Here is a 22,055-nt window from a genome sequence, read left to right as displayed (position 1 = left end):
AATGAAAAAAAAGCTTGTCTTTCAGAAATAAGGACATTTCTAAGTGACCCCAAACAAACAGTAGAGTATATATGTGAGTCTGAGCGAATGTACACACAGGGATATTTTCCATAAACACTTCATATTTGTGGCTATGCAATGCAAACCTTGTCGAGGTTACTTCTCCAGCACAAGGTTAATCCAATCTATTGCAAACCTGCAGGTCTCAGTTTACTCCAAAGTACTCCTCCAGTGTTGTGTTTTCACTGCTAGCCTTGGCCAAATGACTCAGCGAGACCCTGTGTGGGACGTCAGATTACAGCGAGCATTTCTTTAGAGACACAAACATTCTGAAGGACAGTCTGACAGAAAGAAATACAGTACGGTCACACATGGTCTGTCTTTATGTGTATAATAGAGGTAACCTTTTTTAGCTGAAGCTCAGGAGCAGAACTACACCTCAAACACTCCTCTGCCATCTAGAAATGCCTTCCTTACCATTCACACCTGTTTGCCTTGCCCCATCCTCCCTACTTCTTCTCCTGCCTCTCTCTTCTTTCTTATAGGTGGAGGTCTGCTACGCCAGGAGATGTTCCTCAACACTGCAGCAGCTCACTTTACCTCACAACAATTCATGTTTATATTTGCACTTGATGAACAATTGTGTGCATTTTATGATTGGCACCGTTCTTCCTTCTGAATGTACAGTATATCTAACTGTAAGCTGAGAAGACTGTAGTTATTTTATAATTAGTTGTACGGCATTTAAGAAGGTTTGCACCAATCACAACTCTGCATATTTTAACCAACACACTTTAAGCACTATGTGAAACTTTACAACGTAAAAGGTCAAATTACAGTACCCTAGGACTATTATAGGATGGGCATCCAAAACAGGTGGAAAGACATTCAGTTCCTACACTGAGAAAGTAATAATGTTTCTTCATGGCACTTTAAAGAAAGTTCGAGATTTGCAGATTTGAGGCAAATTACATTGTTGGAAAACAAATCACATTAAAACAGTGAAAATCTGGCAGCGACAGTCAAAGGATAGCAAATGTCTGTAAACATTTACACTTTTAGCTGATTTAAATTCAGTGATTCTGTGTAATATCATGGTCACACTGAAAGAATAGATTTATATTTGTCAGAAAAAATGCAGATTTTGATGTGGAAATTACAGGCTTGGCCTGTTTTTTTGTTTTAATAATGGTTAACACGTGAATAAATCCTTGTTTTTTCAATGATATTACTGCTTACCTGCCATTTAACAAAACAGGGAAAGTCTGTACAATAACAGTAAACTGCTTTTAAAAAAATACTGTTAAAAACTGTTTAGAAATGTTCAGGTTTGCAGTGTACTTTTGAACAAGTACCAGCACATTTTGTTGCAGCACATTAGTAGAATAAACCTTTAGAAAATTAAAGGCACAAGCCAAATAAATGCAAATCAATGGCCTCATGGCTGCAGCTGAAAACACAGGATTAGACAACTGAAGGTATTCACATTTTCTGATGCTGTATGCGTTTGTTGAATCATGTTTGTAACCACAGCAGCAGCAGGTTTGCTTAGCAACATCCACCCACCAGGACAACAAAACATTATGTTTTGTTTATTTAATCCTGAATAACACTGATCATCTCATTACAAATACAATGCTCCGCTGGGAAACTGTGGCTCCTGGAATTCATGTGCATGTTGATTTGACACCCACGTAAACATTATTCCAGTCGTAGCACACCTCTGCCATGGCAACAACACTCCCAAACGGCAGCAATGACAGGGGGCTTCCAAATTTTACAGATCCCGTTCTGATCAAGCATCCACAGAATGAGCAGGAAGAAGTCTGATCCATGAAAGCATCACACAGGACCCAAAGGATTTACTACCAATGTCTCTGGTACCAGCCACCACAAGACACTCTTCAGAGGTCCATTCCCTGAAAGGTCAGAGCTGCTGGTACAACAGGACCCTACATAATATTAGGCCTGTGCTTTTATTGTGTTGTCTTTTTAGTTTAATTTGATTGGTGAAGTCTGACCTAATTTAGAAGTATCTACAGTTAGCCATGATCACTTTGGCGGGCTGAGTCCCATCAATCAAACCCTAAGAAAGGTAAAAGCACCTGGATTACACTACTAACTCTCACATACCAGAAACAAGAAAAGCACTCAGAGAGCGCAGTACTCCGCCAAGGCTGCTCAGTCGCTGTATCATTTCTGATAGCTGAAATCTTGAAAAACATTGTTGCAGAAATGATGGCACTATAGAATGTGACCATTTAATATAGATGTACCCACAAACAAAATGACTTTGTGTTCAACACAGGCATGTGTACATTGTGTAAGGATACCGAATCACCTATGTAGCAGGCGGCGGGAATTGATGGGACTCGGAAACACCCCCACAATTTAATCAGTTGTTCCCTGTCTGATTTTCAACGGACAAATCCCAATATGTCCGCAACGGTTGATTTGTAATAAGATTGCAATCATGTGATCGTCAGGAGGGAGCTGACGTAGTGTTCACTTGTAGTCATAGTTACAGTGACGCTGTGCCGCTATCTCATAATGATACAGAAATCTTTAAGAAATCCATGGATCCAGACTATAAGCTGCATCACTGTCAAAATCTAATCACTTGGTCCTTGTATCATTTCTGTCCTTCCCTGAAAATTTCATCCAAATCTGTTAGTCCGTATTTGAGTAATGTTGCTAACAGACAGACAGACGGACAAACATACGCCAATCGTCACATAACTTCGATGCATAATAACCAGAAGTCAGGCCTGTAAGTTACACAAGGAGCCATAGTCGTAGTGTAGCAGCATCAAAACGCTGTACTGTAGTTCCTGTAGTTTACTATTGCATTACTACTGTAGTCACATCATGTTGGAGAGAATAAAACCAAAGCAAGAATACTTGAATTATCAGTTATTGCTGCTGACCATGCAGTCAGACGAACAGACAAACACACTGGTATGAGGAGCTCCAGTTTGACTTTGGCAGTGACAAGGGCACTGGGCTATTAGTCCTCGTTTGCACACTGCTTGGACAATTTAGCTATTCAAATAGAGCCCGCTTACTGGAAAACAGCTCCTTAATGAAGAGATGGCTGGGTAATATGCCATAAACCTATTCTTTTATTCTTTCCCACACACACATAAATACACACTGCCTGTACGCACACAGAGCCATTATGTACTCCTATGCATATGCACTCTTAAACACATACTCAAACACACAATTTTACACACACACACACACACACACACACACACACACACACACACACACACACACACACACACACACACACACACACACACACACACACACACACACGTCTCACATAGAAGGGCAGAATGATATTATAATGGTGATCTGGAGGAAACGCTTCCAATTTTCGCCACGTAAGTCAAAAAGGTCAAATTGCAAATGTCAGCTTTTTCTCCTTCATTTTAATTATTCCGTCAGGTTCAAAGAGTCTTCATCAGAAAGGCACAGTCTTGACAAAGGAAGGCCTGAGCTCACAGATAAGCTCAATCTGCGTCTCCTCTTGACACTTTCTTCTCTATACTTAGCCTATCTACACTCCTCTCACACACAGCGACACTTAGCATTACCTCAGAGTAAATTACAACGTATCACTACGAGCAGGGGGCCACGGAGATGCTTTGGCAATTACAGTCTGACTGGGGATGTGGAGTCAATTAATTTACGCTGTGGGGCATCTTCTTGTTAGCTCATTTTGAAAACTCAGCTGATGCATTGTCACAAGTCCAGTTTTGGTCCTGATCACACAGCAGTACCAACTTATTAATCCACTCCTACCAGTGGAAGAACTGCAAATGCAGTTCAAACTGTGCTTAAGCACAATTCTTAGGTATTTCCTTGAGCATTTCCATTTTCTGCTACTATATACTTCCACTCCCCTACATTCATCTGATAGCATTAGTTTTAATATGAAGAATGTACACAACAGATGATATTACAAACTTGTAAAACAGCACATCTTTGAATACATTTCTGATGACTCACAAAAAGCAATCCAGTGTGTAGTCTAGTCACATGTCAGATGAGTTGCTAACAGCTGCCCAGTTAGGGATTTTTTCTCTGTAAACTTCTCACGTGGCATCTCTGGCTCTAGAGTTACATGTTCTGTGGTTTCTGGTCTCCTACTTTTTGTTCTCACATTTTTGTTTGTCTACTTCAATCTAGTATTATTTTCTCTCAACCCTTAACCTCACCCTAGATGATCAAGGCCCTCTGCCCTCCCTGAGCCTGGTTCTGCTGAAAAGGGAAGGTTTTCTGTCCAATGTTGTCAAAGATCTGCTCAAAAGAAATCTTTGTTGAGTTTCTCTTCGTCATATAGTGTTTTAAGTTCTTCACCTTGGTGTGTATATTTCTCTGAGATGACTTAAGTTGTCATAAGCTGTTGTCAAGTGACTTGTAATGGAGTGTTTTAAGTACAGAATCTGAATACTTCTTCTACCACTGACTCTTCCACATAAGACTGAAACAGGCAGGACATTCTGTGCTGTTTTGTGAGTCTGACCTGAGAAATGTGGCATTTTAAATGCATTTCATTCTCATTAATGCTGCAGGTATTAAAGATATTTTGATTTGTTGGTTCCAGTTGAAGGCCAGATCTTGGAGTTATTTCTCATATTTTCCCTGAAACGACTTCTTAAATGTAGACATTTTCGCCCAAAGACTTCACTTATTTCCTGAAGTCACAATCTAAAACTATCAGCACCATTAAATATATTCCCTTTAGACATAATTAAAAATAATAACATAAGTAATAAAAAAAACTAAACCACTTCCACCTTTGATTATTATTTTTTTTTATTTCCAAACCAGGCACTGGAGCTGTAATTTGTTGTTTTCATCCACTCTGTGATTCATCTCTGCCTGTAAAAACTAATTCCTCATTTGTGATTAAAAGACAGTATTTAAACTGTAACATTTTGATTGAGGTATTATTACATGTGTACTATGAAGAAAAACATCCTGTATTTTCTGCTGTCTTGAAATGCAGTTTCATCTGCAGCATCATGATTGTAATTGTGGAGGTATCAGGTGTAAATGTGCTGCAGTCGGAGGTCCCTCTGCAGCTCATTATGTCCCTCTCTGACTTCATGGCAGGCAGCATCCATCTGTCTTCAGACTACATTATTTGGCCCTCATTAGCCATGCACTTTCCTGTTTTTCTAAAGTATCTTTTGACACGTTTTTATTACCAAACTGTCAGACAAGAGCTCATATTTTGAGAGCTACTGCTGGGAAAACAGGCCGAGCCACAGTTTTCTACTAAGTTCTCTATTGTTGTAGCCGTCATGCCATTTTCTCTAAGCATTTTTGCCAATGCAGTACGAGGATCAGCATATCATTTCCTTGTTTAACAGTTTACTGTTTGCCACCTCTATCCAGCTGTACTGTATGCACTCTCTAGGTTGCCAGTTATAGGCAAAGCTTCCATTCTACAGACCACTTAATTCTTCAGTGTCGGCTCATATGATGAAACTTGCTGCTCCTCGACAGACATCGATTTCATTCTTCTTTTACAAACACACTTCCATCCAGAGACTCCACTCACTTGTCTCTTTGCTTTGGATTCAGTGACGATGAGTTAGTGCCATTGCCGGATAACGCACACACACACACACACACACACACACACACACCCAGAGACACAAGGTCACAGACGTACTCTAACTAGTGAATAACAGGAGGATGGAGCCGGCCGAGGTGGAGACTGGTCTTGCCATGTGATTCGCCACATACATCAACTCTGTTGAGCAGAAAATTGAAATGGAAATGTGGGCCTTGGAAGAGTGTGGCTCCCATTTACCCCTGGACCAGAGCTAATGATTAGTCATTTCTCTCAGGGGCACAAGCTGCTGCCCTCTCCCTCACACTCAGACTGCACCAGAGGCAGAACACACTCACCGGCCTCGACTTTGTGTATTCTGTGTGCTGCAACCATGTGTCAGTCACACATCTGTGCTCTGTGTTTAACTCTGCTGCATGAGAAGGTTGCGTGTTCTGATTATTGTCTAACTCTAATAAAAACTGTTAATACATTTAACATGACTTAAAGGTTTATCAAGTGTCAGTACTACTGGTGAAGTCATGATTTTCTCTACACATGCAGAGAGTAGTATTGACTTCCTGCCTTCCAAGTTGAAACAAGTTACTACACTATTTGGCACTATTATTTTAATATGTACACTAAGCTCAGGATTATTCATACTTCTACTAAACTTTTGACTTCAGCAGCTAGCAGATCTGCTCAGATTCATCAGGAGGACTTTAGTGGTCTTCCAAGGTCATCTGCCTTTTGAGATTTTTCAGTATTGAACTCCTTGTACATTTTGATGATGCTTTGAGCTGTGGCCACTGGCACTTGAAAACACTTGGACATGGTTTTATAGACTTTAATGTCTCGTGAGCAGCCACAGTGTTCAGCTCTGTCTCACTGATAAACACTAATATTAATTTCATCAAGCTCTTGCCTTGCAAATGACCAGCAACTGACTGTAGAACTACTGCAATAGCTGTTCTCTGTTAATAGTGTATCAGAATGTTCCACAACATGGCAGAAATTACCAGGACCATTTGGAATGCTATAGAAATAGCATTTTCTGATAAAATGTAGACAGTTTTGAGGGGTATGAATACTTTTTGAAAGTGCATTTTTGTTTAAAAAAAAAATGTAGAAACAGGTAAAATTCTGTTCTTTAACATAATGTTTGGCTGTTATTTGTCACTTTTTATTGTCATTTCCAGTCAGAACAAACCTATTAAAGAATCACTATAAATCAAAATATTGCATGGATAAGAACAATTTTTGGCTTAACTGCACATGGCTCCCAGCTGTGGTAGAAAGAAACCTAAATTATACTGCTTGTATTCTGATAGGTGGATGTGGTAACATCAACATCTATGTAAACAGCAGCAGGATAGTTAAGACTCAGCAGATGGGTTCTGCATCTTTGAAGCCCAGAGAGTGTCTGCCATGTTCTGGTCTGGGATGCATTTACCTGTAATGACTGAATCTGCTTTTTGAGCTTTCGTCAAGTCGACAGACCACAAGGAGCTTTGGTGTTAAAGCAGCAATGTGTGATTTATTATTGATGTGATGGAAGAGTCCACTGGAATACTACACAGAACCACAAACTCACCCTGCATTTGGGAATTATTTTTCTACTGACTGGATGCTCTCTGATTTCTACGCTTCTTGTTCAAAATTCCAGATTTTCCCTCACATTTTAATTCATTGACTTAATTTGACAGTTGTTTACAGGTTAGTATGCTGTATGTAAGCTAAGTAAAAATGATGGTGAACATTTTAATACATTATAATGTGAAGTTGACGTGTTGACGTCAGTTTTTTTCCCCTTCTTAATGAAACATGAAGCGTGAAAAAAATCCCAAGCTACAGTGCTCCGTACAGCTACTGTAAACACACAGAGAGAACCTGATGAACCTGACTTCACCCCCTGTGTGACCTGAAGATTAAACGCAGCGGTAAAATGCATGAGACGCTGCTGTCTGACTAATCCAGCCTCAGCCTCAGTCTGATTGACGCCGAACTCCGGTGCAATTTGTGTCTGCTGAAATTTCCCTCTCGGCGAGCAGAACAAGCTACTAATCATGGAATATGACTCCAAATAAGTTTTAAATATGTAGTTTAAACATGCCGGGATGATCACTTGTGCCATTAAACCAATGTTTTACACAAATGCTGCAAGATGCTCCAGCTTTAAAAAAAAATTTTATGTTAATATTACAAAGGCTGCAATTGAATAACGATGATGTTTGTTTCATAATTGAATCGCTGGTGCAGTTAGAGATCCACAGCCACAGACGGAGTGTCTAACTAAAGGCAGACAGAGTGACTGGTGTGTGACATCAATGCTAAGTATCCTATAAAGCATAGATAACGTATATTCATGTTTTCAAGTGCAGTAGTCTCAGAGCAGAGCTTTGTTCATTTTATGTCCAATCCACAATGGTCACATAGTTGCATCATCTTCGTTGGTTTGTTCTGTTCTGCTCTGTGCATGTGTAAGAACATCCACCACAAGAAAGTCAAGTACTGTACAGGCAGGATCCTCTAAGAATTTGGTCACAGGTTTTATGTTCTTCAAGGTCTATGTTTCAGCACATTCAGTTTGAATTTAAATAATAGATACGACATTAAAATGCCAACTCTGTTTTAGTATGAGAGGATTTACATCTGTATAGAAAGAACTGCATAGGGGATATAACCTTTATAACATCTAGAATTTAGGGGTTCTAAGGTAACTAGACAGATACTCATGAAGTGAAAAAAAAATCATTTTATTTAATAGTTTGTGGAAAAGTCTTTACACTCAGGGGCTGCATAGGCTCTTCAACCCAGCAGGCTCTTTGTATCGCCCCTGATGATATCTGCATATATTGTTAGTCATTCAGATCATGGTAATCCTCAGCGCTTCAGTAGAAGATGACTGGACTTCTCTGTTTTGGTTCTTGAAGATGTTTCACTGGGCCTTGAGCTGTTTAATTTGGTGGTGAGAATGAATACCTGGACTCTCCACCAGTCAGTTAGAACAGCAGAAGTCTCTAGGATGAGAAGTAAAATATTTTCTAGAACCCAAACAGAAGGCCAGTTGCCTTCTACTGAAGCACTTGGGCCACAGATTCACTGCATTGCTTGTTGTGGGGTCTTAATAAGTGGAATGATTGAAATCAGGTAATTAACTTGGCCAGTTCAGGATATTCCACCTCTTCACCCTTAAAAAGCTTTGGCAGGTTTGGACATATGTTATGGACTGGTGTCCTGCTTAATGTAGAATTGCCATCCAATAGTGCATTTGGCAGAATCTGAGCACACAGAAAGCTCCTGTACACCTCTGCTTTCATCCTGTTGCTCCCGTCAACAGCAAAATCATCAGTAAATGTCAATGTGCCAGTTCCACTGGCAGCCATACATGGCCAAGCCATAACAGAGCCAGCAGCTCCTTTTTCTCTCCGCCTTCTTTCTTCCATCATTTTGATAGAAGCTGATTTTTGTTGCAGTGGTCCATAAAACTTTGTTTCACAACTCTATTGCTTTCTCTTTTTTTTGCAACTGTAACCTGGGCTTTCTGTTTCTGAGGCTTTCTAGGAGTTTTCTTTTGGTGAATCCTCTGAGGTTATGGTGATCAAGCTTCCTTTTGATCAGGTGTATGCCCTGCAGCATGGAGACATGCATTCTAGAGAGCACTCTCGACTGCTTGATTGCTCAACAGTCATACACGGGACTTTTCTTGACCTTAGAAAAGATTGTTCACTAATTCATAGGACTTGTGCTCCTTACTTGACAAAGTTGTTTGCCTTTTTGTGCATTTCTAGTGCACCTATATTTTTAAGAATGTACCCAACTGTTGACTGCAACAAGCCGACTAACTTTGTTTTCTCTCTAAAAGATTTATGCATTTTTAAAAACACCATTATTCCTTCCTTCACTTGCATGGTCACCTCTTTGCTCCTGATATTAGACAATTTTGCCTCAATTTAAAGGGCAACTTGCAACTCTGAGCTCTTCTGGGCACAATCTAGTGTTAAACAAGTATCAGTTACAAGCAAATTGTCCAAAAACTTCAACCATTGCAATTGGGTACTGTTTTAAAAGAACTATGTACATATGCCACACAGTTAAACTGTACTCATATTAAAGCTGGGACTTGGCCCTTTGTTTTCCATAACTGTATGCTAAATTAAATGTGCTGAAGCACACAGCCTGAAGAACTGGAAATGTCCAGACACTTTAGAGTTTGAACTGCATGTTCAATTTAGGTGTATTTCAGAGGAATATATTTGACTTTTTATGCCCATAGACATTTATCCAGCAGCTACACTTATTAGTAAATATCAGATTAGGACTCTACATTACATTGGACAACCTAATATAATTACACCACTTTGGTTTCAATCAAACCAGTTGTGATCCCTTACAAAAAAAGCTTCTCATGTGTCAAATGTCAATATAGAGAACTGTTTCAGACACAGAGAGATACAACTAACACATTAGAGATTGGAGGAAAATCAAAAAACGTGAATCTTGTTGCTTCTTCTTTCATATCTCATGAATCCTGAGGCCTGGCCTCTCAGTGGAGAGGATCAAATTAGGTAACTCTACACTGATCAGCCACAATATTAAAACCACTAACAGGTGAAGCACAGAACACTGATCATCTTGTTACAATGCAATGTTTTGCCGGGTCCTAGTTAATCAAGTACATCCCACTATAGCATTGTCTGATGGCAGCATCCTTCCCTACTAGCAAAAACTGTTGAAGAACAGCTTGAGGAACACAACAAAGAGCCAAAAATATTTACCCAGCCTCCAAACTCCTTAGATCCCTATTTGGTTGAGCATCTGTGGGATGCACTGCAACAACCGCATTCATTGAGGCACCATCACACAACCTGCAGGACCCCAAGGATCTGCTGACATCGTCCTGGTACCAGACACCGCAGGACACTGTCAGGTCCTGAAGGGTCCGAATAATTGTGGCAGCATGAGGGGGATACACACATTAATAGGCAGGTGGTTTTAATGTTGTGGCTAACTGGTGTACATCCCTCAGAAAGCAACCTCACTGGCAAAAATTGCAATTACTCGCCTTTTGGTTTCATCTTTGGTTTGGAAGGGACGGGTTAAATGAGTTTGTGCTGTGTAAATTGGCAGAAACGCCATTTAAACACAACATGCATACCTCATTCGGTTCTCACAAAGTGTTTGAGAAATGTGGACCACAAACACTCAGAAGTTTGATTAAAGCATCTTAAGATGAAACTGTCAGCATCCAAACTGCAGTGATTCCTGACATTATCATTTCACAGACACACAGAGAAAAAACACCCAGAGATGCGATAAGAAAGAATCCCAACCATGTGCAAAAGTAAACTAAGAACTCTTTTATTCTTTTTTGTTCATTTTATATATCTATCTTTAGCTGTTAACTTTTTTTTTCTACACGAGTCCTTTAAAAGTTTGTCATCATGCTAGGTGCAGCTTCAGTGTTGGTAGTACATGCAAGGTTGTGGTTTTTGTTGGTGGAGGATTTCACACATTGGACAGCTGGAGAGAGAGAGAGAGAGAGAGAGAGAGAGAGAGGAGAACAGAGATCGGTGGCTCTGAAACCCAGAGTGAACCAACAGCGACCACTCTGGGTGGGTCACCAAACAAAACCCCCCAAAATATCACCCCACCGTGGGCGCAGCTGCAGCAGGACGGGGGGTGGGGCGGGGTGGGGTGCACTGACCATCGAGGATTCACAAAGGGTTAAGCGGAAGCAGTTTTCAGTTCTTGCTGTGATAGTTCAATCCAATCCAAACGGGGATGTGTTGTTTTTTTTTTATCATGACATCATCAGTTGACATCTTTAGTGCAGTCAAAAGAAGAACAAAACTTTAGTTAGCAGGCAGTCTTTAAGGGAAATATACAAATAAAAATCCTCAGACAGCTTTTAGAGAAAGAACAGATTCAAAGAAGAAGACTGGAGGAGCAGAGGGGGAGGGAAACTTCATTCAGACTCCTGTTAGAGATGGGCTGACATTAAAGGAGACATCAGGAGTATTGCTCGTGACTTTGGTCTGGGCTTTCTGTCTGGGACGACTGGATCCCACTGTTTTCTGCAATTTCTTTTTTCTAAACCAGATTTCAAAAAACAACCGAATACAAGTGAAAAACGTACATATTTGACATCACGCGTGCCAGCTGGTGGATGCCACTTTTAGCTGAGGCACTTTACAGTGCATATATTTTTTTTTTACACACGGGTGGCTACAATGGGGATGAAGCATGTTAACCCCGGCAGTGTTAGTGCCATGCTTTACGGTGCCCAGTGAGTCACACAGAACCACAAATACTTGTTAGGAACATTGTCACAATCCCAGCAACAAAGGAAGGATCAGAACAGTTTTTAGGATGACTTGATTGTACAGGGAAGAAATTTCTGTCATGTTCGTTGTTCCTTATATACACAGAACTACTATATTGCAGCAATAATGATCGCAGGTCACAATATACATGTGGTCACTGACAGCTACGGATGCACTAAAGAAGCCTGACAATTGAATTTCCCCCCCCATACGGAACTGAATACATCATTTTTGTACAAAGCAAAAAGTACATTGTTGCGTAGATGTAGAAAAACCAGACGGTAAAGGGTCGATGCCAATATGTATGACATATTTCAAAAAAATCTCCGTAAGGAAAATACTGGGGCAGAAACACACACATGGACATCATCATCTTTGGTGAAGATTCAACAGAGAATGCTAGAAGACACCTGAGCACACACATAAATTGCACGCACACACACATATTGTTCCTACAGCTGGAAATAGGAATTCACTGCAGTTACTTGGAAATGTGTCCTCGCTTACAAATTGAAAACGTGAGGACACTGATGCACTCAGGGTGTACAGGAGTCGATTCACAAAGGTCCTCTTGAAAGATGCAACTAACGTGTCATTGTATAGATGTATAAGAGAGGAGGATGAACATGACATCACACTGTGATACATTTGGTTGTAATCTACTGGCAGAGTTTATCAGATATTAGCATATGAGTCGGTTCATGCAGGGATTGCATGTCACTTCGCTGTTCATCTACAAGCTTCCAGAGAGTTATCTGGAAGGACATATTTGCATCACAGACTGGCATAATGTGGCATCTAGTGAATATAACTTCATATACAGTACTGTATGTGCCACTACAGTACATCAACCATGCCATCTATCAATAGTTGCTGCGACAGCTATCATGGATCCCTGCCACAAAGTGACATAGTAACAAGATCTGAGAGGTCGGTTATATCACTATTTTCACTGCAGTATTATCCCCACTCCTTAAATGCCTAGTCTTAATAAAAACAACAAAAACAGAACAAAACAAACAAACAAACAAAAAAAGACCGCCCCCGCCCCCCAAAACCAAACAAACAATCAATCACAGGAAATCTAGAAAATAGAGACAAAGATTCAAAGCTGCCTGTGGAGGAAGATGCTGGCATTCATTCAAAAATCATTCACTGACGGACGGACGCACAGGGCTCCCCATCACGTTTTCTGCTCTGCAGGCCTCTCAGTTCAGTTTCCATGCAAAGCCATGGCTTAGATCAAGGAAAAAAATACAACGTGCAGCACCTCCCAAAGCTTGTCCCAAGACCCAGGCGAGAGGAGGAGTCAACATGACCCCTCCCCACTGTTCAAGTATGAAATGAGTGAGATAAAATAACTTACAGAACATATGCACGAATGAATGAACAAGACACAAAAATCAACAAAAGTGTGCTAATCTGCTGTCACACCTGCCTAATATCTTCTTTCCAGTCAGTGAATCAAACAGGGCGACAATATTTTGCAACATTTTCATCTTTAATACCGGGGCTAAGGACATGTAGTCTCATCTAAGGAACGGACCAAATAACACACATTAAATGTTAAACTATTTATGTTGATTTTTCAGCACTAGATTTACATCCTGAAGATCGATGCATCATTAAATTAAAGGTCGTCATAGTCGTTAATTTTAGCAATTATATATATTTTTTAGGTCCATACACATTGGTTTAATTCACAAAGATCCTGTTTCTAGGCTACATTTCACCCTAAACTGGCTACACTCACTGATCAATAAGACAAAACTGTAAAATCTCAACTTCCACATCTACAGCATAAGAACATGAACTCTCTGGGAAACATAAACAACTAAGTGGTGAAAAAAAACACATGGATTCCAGTTTCAAAACAGAAAACAAGATGGAAAACACCATCCAATAAAATCAAAATAAAACGATCCAAAATCAACATGATGAGAAAAGACATGAGGTCCACAGAGGAATGAGAACGATGAACTATGGATGGTTTGTGAAACTACGCACGCTTATTTTCACAAGTACAAAGTGCACGTGGGAGCCGACACATGGGACGCAAGTTAAGTGTCTGGTTGTTAATAAGGGGATCTCTTGCTTTCAGGCCTGGGTCAGGGAGGGGAGAGTGGGTGGTTTAGGAACCCCTTGGTCCTCTGACTCCCTCAGGAGCTGAGGGTGAACTGGTCTTGCTCGATGGGCTTTTTGACCCAGGCCCCCAGGCCGGCCTTGTGGAAGGCCTTGATGAGCGCCTGCTTGGCGGAGTGGTACTCTGTGGCTGCCTGCTTGGCTTCATGGTAGGAGCTGGGCTTCAGCACTTTGATCCGCAGGATGGATGACAGCTGAGGAGGAAGAGGAGACGGAAATCGAGTCGATAAGTACAAAGTTAGTACACAAGCAACAGGGTCACAAAAAACTGCCAATTTTTAAAAATATTTCAACTAGGTTCTATATGTTTTAACAAAAATGTACACTGACTGCAGCTCAGTGTTTCATCTCTCAGTGCGTGCACATTTATGACCACATGTACACAGTTCTTACAGTGTAAACGTTTAATGTAGCATAAAGAGGACTTTTGAAGACTTTTCTACTGCCACTCAGAATGAAATTTAATACTAAATATCTGGACTGGACATGGCCTGCACACCATTAGTGGACATGTTGTTTGGTTTCATGGTTGGGTTGAAGCTCTTGTGGAACATCAAAACAAATCTGTCCTTATTAGCAACTAGCTGATCTGAGACATACGGGGCTAATCCAAACTTGCTGACGTAGGCTGTCTTGCTGGAGATATAGTCAAACATGTGGGCAACTTCAGAGATTGTTGTTTTGTCACTGTGATCAGACACCACAGTGCCTCTGCTTTCAGTGTAGGCGTCCACCCAAATGTCACCTAGAGATCTGCTCTCCCTGGTGCTGGTATTAAAGATGGGGTGGAGGCCTGGCGGAGACGAGGCTCGAACAGAACAGCCAATACCCAGCATCTGCTGACTTGGCAGTTTTGGATTTCTTACTCTGCATGTGGGAGTCCACTGCCACGATTCCTGCTGCGATGAGTCTGAAATACTTTGTGCACGAAATAAATTGCCCGGTACTAGTTTCAGTGATGCTGTGAACTACCCAATTGAGTTTGCACCTCCCCATGTCCCCAGATAAAACACAATGTTTGTTGATTGCTGGTTCTACTATTCTGATCTGCATAACATTAATGAAAGGCTTTCAGTAGATTATTTTTTAAAAATATGTTACCAACTGCTTAAAAACTAATGATAAAATCCTACTTCCTATGTTTAAGCATGTTTAAGACTGTTGACAGTGCTATTTTTCATCATTCATTTATTTTCATCTGTTCATTAAAAGTCATTCTGCGGGGGCCACAGGATATGCCAGTAATTCCAGAAGTCCCTTTAACATCAACATTTTCCAGTTCCAAATGGCTGGTGTTCCCAGGCCAGATGAGATGTGTAATCCCTCCACTGAATCCTGCATCTACTCTGGGGACTCCTACGAGCTGAAAGGGTATGTAAAACCTCAGAAACAAGGCGCCTAGAAGGTCTCCTCATCAGAATACCAAACCACCCCAGCTAACTTCTTCTGACGCAACAGAACAACAAACCTACTCCAAACCTTCTCCTGATGTCATCTGCGATCTCATTTCTTGAGTCTAAAATTGATTTAAGACAGTTCAATAGGGATGAAGGCCTTATTTTTAGATTAATGAAATCAATGCCTTTTAAGATTTTTTCAGGAAATGTAGGAAACCTGTTACAACAGCTTTGTTTTCTGCTAGCTGATGTTCTGAGTGTTCTTCGCAAGCGAGGAATTTTTTCCTCTGGAAGGTTTCTCACTCAAAGCTAACATCACAAAGCAATGAATTCATTCAGCTAGAGTGACTCTCGTCGCTCAAATTTTAAGGTTTGTTTTGGCAGTAGTGACTCATTTTTCCTCCACAGTGTTAATTTTAGATTTTTCAATACATGTCTGGCCACTGATCCAGTCCAGGAGATCCACTGATACTTAGACTACATAAGAGTAGATTTACTATCACTTTTATGGTTATGGTTTTAATTTTAAACCATCACTATTATACACGTGAAAGATCTCGCTTGAAGAGATGGAACATTTTATTTTTCATTGCTGTGCCAGGATGTTTTTAAAAAAATGAGACGCATGTTGGTCATGAGATGTGTAGATCTCATATGTAAATTGTGGCAACTTGTGGCTGAATGAAGCAAACAAAATATTCACAAACATTCTAAAATTTCATTTACTCTGCGGTACTGAGCTAAATGCTTCAATGCACAGTATCATGGAGTCTGTATGTGTGTGTGTGTGTGTGTGTGTGTGTGTGTGTGTGTGTGTGTGTGTGTGTGTGTGTGTGTGTGTGTGTGTGTGTGTGTGTGTGTGTGTGTGTGTGTGTGTGTGTGTGTGTGTGTGTGTGAGCTCAGTCCTCTCAGTACCTTGGAGTGTAGGCGGACCCAGCGGCTGTAGAGGGCGTGTTTGCAGAGACGTGAAGCTCGGCCCATGTCGTCCTTGCCTGTAGTTGCATTGATCACCTCCAGGGCTTGGTCACCCACCGTCCAGTTCACACTGAAGTTTGGTGCTTTGCCCGGCTGCCTGGCTTCAGCATTACTTATACCTGACATTACAAACAACCAGGGTTAAAAGCTGAGCAGCACAACAGGCTAATAAGCTAAAACAGATTGAAATGTTATTTTATTAACAAGCACTGTCCACAAGGTACAAATCTTTTTCTCAGAATTATGTAAATGCTTCAGATTGTTAAAAAAAAACCCCACAGATATCTTCAGGCTTTCAAGTGGAAAATATATCAGTGATGAGCTAATTATTGGCACCACACCAACAGGTGCCCACAGCAACAAAACCTCCTGCTACCCCGCTGCATGGATGCATTAAACAATGGATGAGGTTTCCAAACCTGGCAGCCCATTCCTTCAAATGACAGCTGCTCCCACAGCTGCAATATCTTTAAACAGCACATTTTTTAAAACTTTTTTTCATTATATTTTGATTTACTCAGTAGAGACAAACACGACCATCCACCTGAGGGGACTCTGAGGACAGGGCTTGCTCTCTTCAAGCACACTACAGGGCTTTGGCCTCCACTGTATCTCAAGCACAAATGGGAGATATATGGATGTCATAAATCCCCGTGTCTTGCTCTTAGTGTGTGTGTGGGAGTGTGTATTAAGCTCCTTGGTTCCATTTGGCAGCACTTGTGGCAGAAGATGATTTAAAGGGGATGAAATCCTCAGTGCTCTAATGCCACATCCCTTCACCGCTGAAAACTCTCTAAAGCGGAAAAGGTTAATAACCCCCTACTATTATCTCCTTTACCCGCCATTTAGAGAGCAACCAGAGAGGAGGAGCAGGGGGAGCTGCACGTATGTCCAGGCTCTGTGATGTGACACCTCATGTCAACCCCAAGGATCTAAACAAAATGACCGTGTCACTCACCTCACCCTCATTTCACCCTGTTCTCATGGCAGCCAAATGACTGGTGCAAACAGTTTGATATTTTCTGGACTTTGAAATCTATTTTGACCGTTTGTCAGGGGTGTCAAACTCAATTTAGTTCAGGGGCCACATACAGGCCAATTGATCTCAAGTGGGCCACCAGTAAAATCATGGCATAATAATTTAGAAATAATGACAACTCCAAATTTTCCCCTTTGTTGTGGTGCAAAAAAGTACATTCTGAAAATGTTCGCATTTAATGATCTATCTTCTCACAAAACATTATGAATGACCTGAAATTTCTGAAGAAAAATAAGTGAAATTTCAACAACATTATGCCTCAGTTTATCATTTACACATTACAGCTTACAGATCACAGATTATCTACAACGGCACAAAATATTTAGTCACAGGTATCTGGAACTGAATGATAGAGTATTTTACTTTATGATCAAAACAACTTGTCAAGATCTAGAAATTATATTAAACTTCCAGTGTTACTAAAATTACAATTTGTAGTTAGTGTCTTCTCTGTAATTTGCAAAGTCATCCCGCGGGCCAGATTGGATGCTCTGGTTAGTCGGTATTGTCCCGCGGGCCGCATGTTTGACACCCCTGGTTTATGTGGTATTTTGATGCTCAGTTAACAGGTAGATAGAGAGAAAGCAACAAGTGGGACGTTCATTAGAATGAAGCAGCACAAAGCAGATTGTTAGTAGAAATTGTTTTGGTGGAAATATGTATTATCCTTTGTACTGAGAATTAATGATGATTATTTTATTAACAAAGGCAAACAAAATAATTGGAGCAAATATGCAGCAATAGTACAATAACACCTAAAATATAATTAAGCAATTTTAACTAAACATTCCCCAGGCGAGTGGCGTGTTTAAATCGGTGAAAAATAATGCATAATGCGGTTCAAGCCAGAGAAACAGCCTGCATGCCTTTCTAAGTTATACAGTAAAATGATTTTACCAGTATCTGCTGTCTAATCATATTCAAAAATTGCCATCCCAGAGCACAGTGGCATTACTTAGGAGAGTTCACTGTGTTCACATTCATTAAATCCCCTGAAAATGACACCAGGCTGCTACAGAATAATCACACACAACTCTAAACACATCAGACTGGTCGGTTCTGACTTGACATTATGCTGCTTATGTAGGAGACACTGGATTACTGGATCTCATTAACTGGGATGCATCGTAACCTTAAAACCTCGAAAAAAATAATTTAATTCGTTCATTTGTTGTTCTTTGTCCGGTAAACAATGCTGCAGATTTGGCGGCAGATTTGTGGTGCTGTGCGTTCACATCATCCCACTCTGCATAGTTATACGATATACTGATGACAATATAATTCCTTTTCATTTGTCGTGTTCCTGTGATTGGTTGTAATGAAACCAGTAACGTGACTGACTGATCTGTATTTTGTCACAACTTTGTACACGCTGTTCTGCTGCACAAACATGGAACAAAATAGCAGGTTTCCTTTGCGACATTTACACTGTCCACTTAATCCTTTCACTTATGTGATTTAAGTAGGAGGAAATATTGAAATAGCTTTTTTCTGTCACAGCTTATTATCATTTTTGCTTATTCCTATAACTGATAACTTGTTAAACCACTTAATCAACTATTAATTGTCCAATCACAGCTTGGCAATCATAACTGCAAAAATAACTTGTCAAAACAGGGCAGTTAAACTTAAGCATTTTGCTTTTTCATTTTTCACCCTCTATTTCCCTTTCCAAAACCAAAAATACAAACTAACTATAATACATACAAGTATTGCAATGGAGGAAACTGCTGAAATTGTTAGCATGTCTAGCTAACTAGTGCATTTTCTACAGAATTAACTAATTTAACTAAGTGTTACTTAACTACACTAGCTTGTGGGGGAAAAAAAAGCTGTTCTCAACCAGCACATCTACCATGTATTATTTTCACACTGACCTGAAGCTGGTGCTGGATACTATCAGAGTTTATGCTGACGTTAGTAGCTCTGTCCTGTTCCCAGATCTGGGGAAGTACACTCTTTCAACATCTTCACATATCAATACCCATGGTAGCAATATATTTCCCAATTGTATTGGTTAGTCATCTTCCAAAAAGCCTTTTCACTTGAAAACACAATTTCGGCAAACAGTAACAAAGACAGCAGCCAGCTAAAATGAGTTTTGCTGGGGTCATCAAGTACATGTTCAAGATCTGTTAAAAAGATTCTCCCTGTGAAATGAGTCCGCTTTCAAACATTTAAAGATCACTCAACAGCAATGCCAGCGAAGTAAACAGCTGCCAGCTGTAAATAAGAAACCTCCCTCTGTTTCTTACTACTTCTACCTTGTTGAAAATCAAAGACCCATAGTGTCAAAAATCACTAAGAATTAAAAGTGGTGAATTCCCATCTGTCATCACTATAAACTGCATGTGTGCGGTAAGAGGACAGAAAGACTGGTAGAAGGAGCAACTGTAAATTAGTGTGACTGGACCAAACAGTCATATACTTAAAAACGCAGGCTTTTTACTTAAGCATCATGTCTTGGCAATGTAAATGTACAAGATTATGTATATCACCTGATATAAACGCAAAAAGCACTCAGAGAGTGCAGTACTCCGCCAAGGCTGCTCAGTCGTTGCATCATTTCCAACAGATTAAATCTTTAAGATTACCTGGCAGTGAGCACAGGCGTGTTATGCATGTATTCATTTTGCATGGATATCGAATTGCGTGAGCTAAATATGTAGCAGGTGGCGTGAGTTGATGGGACTCGTAAACACCCCCACAATTTAATCAATTGTTCCTTGTATCATTTCCGACAGATAAGTCCCAATAAGTCTGCAATGGTCAATTTGCAGTAGGATCGCAATCATGTGATCTTCAGCAGGCAGCTGATGTAGCATTTCCTGGTTGTCACAGTTACAGTGACGCAGTACCGCTATCTCACAATGATACAGAAATCTTTAACAAATCAGTGGATCCAGACTGTAAGCTGCATCACTGCCAAAATCTAATCACTTGGTCCTTTTGTCATTCCTGACCTTCCCCGTTTGAGTTATGTTGCCAACAGACAGACAGACAGACAAACAGACAAATGTATGCCAATCATCACATAACTCCACCGCCTTCCTTGGTGGAGTAAAAATAAAGAGAGGAAACAAGTGGGACAGAAATACAAAAGTATATAGCAGTGTTCAAAAGTAAAAACAAAGAAAAAAGAGGGCAAATGGCAACAGGCAAAATAGAATGAAAAAACAAAGCGTAGTTGGTGAAAAATGTTTAGCAAATCTAACATTGCTTGCAGTGAAATCTTATATCATATTGTCTTACTAACTCCTCTGAACAGCCAAAGGACAAAGACAATACTCCTGAATCTAAAAATGGAAAGTCCTCTCAAACAAGTCCAGGTCTATACGGCCTTTTTAAAAGGTCAAGCCAATGCTGACAATTTACACAAAATGATGAAGCTATTCAAATTCTGCAGCAACTAGGTAAATGTCAGCTCAGATCAAACAGAGGAGAAAAGCAATAACTGTCTTCCCGCTCCAGTGGGACTGACCATTGAGGTGAATGTGAAATGTGTTTACTGCTCAGGATTAAAATCTCCCTCCTTGATATTTAGACAGCTGGAGCTAATTGGCAAAGATTAACAAGGGGACGTCACATTCACATTTTCAAGGCAATAAAAGTCTAAGTGTGACCATGCTAGAACATACAGGATTTTCAGAAGAAATATATTTTTTGATGTTGTTTTGTTATTTTTCCATCCACTCCACATCAAAGAGGACTCTCACCACTGAGTAGAGGCCTGTTGAGGGTGAACTGCTGCGGCAGGTCCTCGATATCTGCAATGCGTTGGTACATGGCCCTGGAGAGGTGGTCGGCGTGGTAAAGGCTGCCAAGGATGATGCTGGAGAAGTAGATCGGCTCTGTAAAGTAGCTCATCAAAGAGCCCTGGATGCCCACCACGTTCCACCTGCAGACAAAAAACACTCGTGCGTTAGAAAATCTGGAACTGGAGCATATTTGGTGAAAACATTTTTTTCCACAGAGTGATTCTGGAAGTACTTTGCCATTTGAAACAGACCTATCTTCACTTAACAGCAAGGACGGTTTAAGGACGAAGACAGTCAAACATTCATGTCAGACCAAACCAAATGCCTCAGTTCATTTCACAAAACATCATTTACAATCATAAACATCTCAAAACTTCAATTACATTCAACTGAAATGTAAACCATCCTTTCATTATAACTTAGGAGCACCTCTGGAATATTTCATCGGGGTGGCAGCACGGGGCCACTGAAAATCTTAGGTGGCACACAAAAACAAAAGCCACAGCTAGATTTCAGGAATTTTAAGTGTAGAGTGGTTGAAAACTGTCAATATGAGAGTTAACAAATAACATACTGATGTACTTTTGACGCTGCAGATATTTAATAAACTCAGAGGAAAGAGTCCTACAAACAGCTGGAAGCAACAAAGTAAACTTCAGTGCTTGTTTATGTGTGCTGCCTCCATCAACTAAAGTGCCAATCAGCCAACAAAGTGTGAAAATGACTGTTAAACATTTAATCTAACTGTGCCTTACAAAAAAAAAATGTGTTTTTGACATTTGAAATGACATTTTCTCTATTTTTAATAAAATTGTCCCTAGAAACTGACAGTTTGTCATGTAT

The 22,055-nt window shown here is 40.3% G+C and overlaps 1 protein-coding gene across 2 annotated transcripts in view; it reads right to left on the bottom strand.

Moving 5' to 3' along the window:
* Positions 1–10,920: 10,920 nt before the first annotated feature.
* Positions 10,921–22,055, bottom strand: part of adarb1b (adenosine deaminase RNA specific B1b) — a 131,093-nt gene continuing 119,958 nt past the window's right edge. For both annotated transcript variants that reach the window (XM_023268217.3, XM_023268216.3), the window contains 3 exons: positions 21,171–21,352; positions 16,356–16,534; positions 10,921–14,237 (listed from right to left, as the gene is read on the bottom strand). In XM_023268217.3, coding sequence (XP_023123985.1) covers positions 14,061–14,237; positions 16,356–16,534; positions 21,171–21,352 — 538 coding nt within the window. In that variant the 3' untranslated portion in view covers positions 10,921–14,060. The remainder of the gene's footprint in view (positions 14,238–16,355; positions 16,535–21,170; positions 21,353–22,055) is intronic.

Source organism: Amphiprion ocellaris, chromosome 11 (assembly GCF_022539595.1).
Source record: "Amphiprion ocellaris isolate individual 3 ecotype Okinawa chromosome 11, ASM2253959v1, whole genome shotgun sequence".
In the NCBI taxonomy this organism is placed as follows: domain Eukaryota; kingdom Metazoa; phylum Chordata; class Actinopteri; family Pomacentridae; genus Amphiprion; species Amphiprion ocellaris.
Note: the sequence above shows the minus strand (reverse complement) of the source record. Positions and strands in the feature narration are given on the sequence as shown.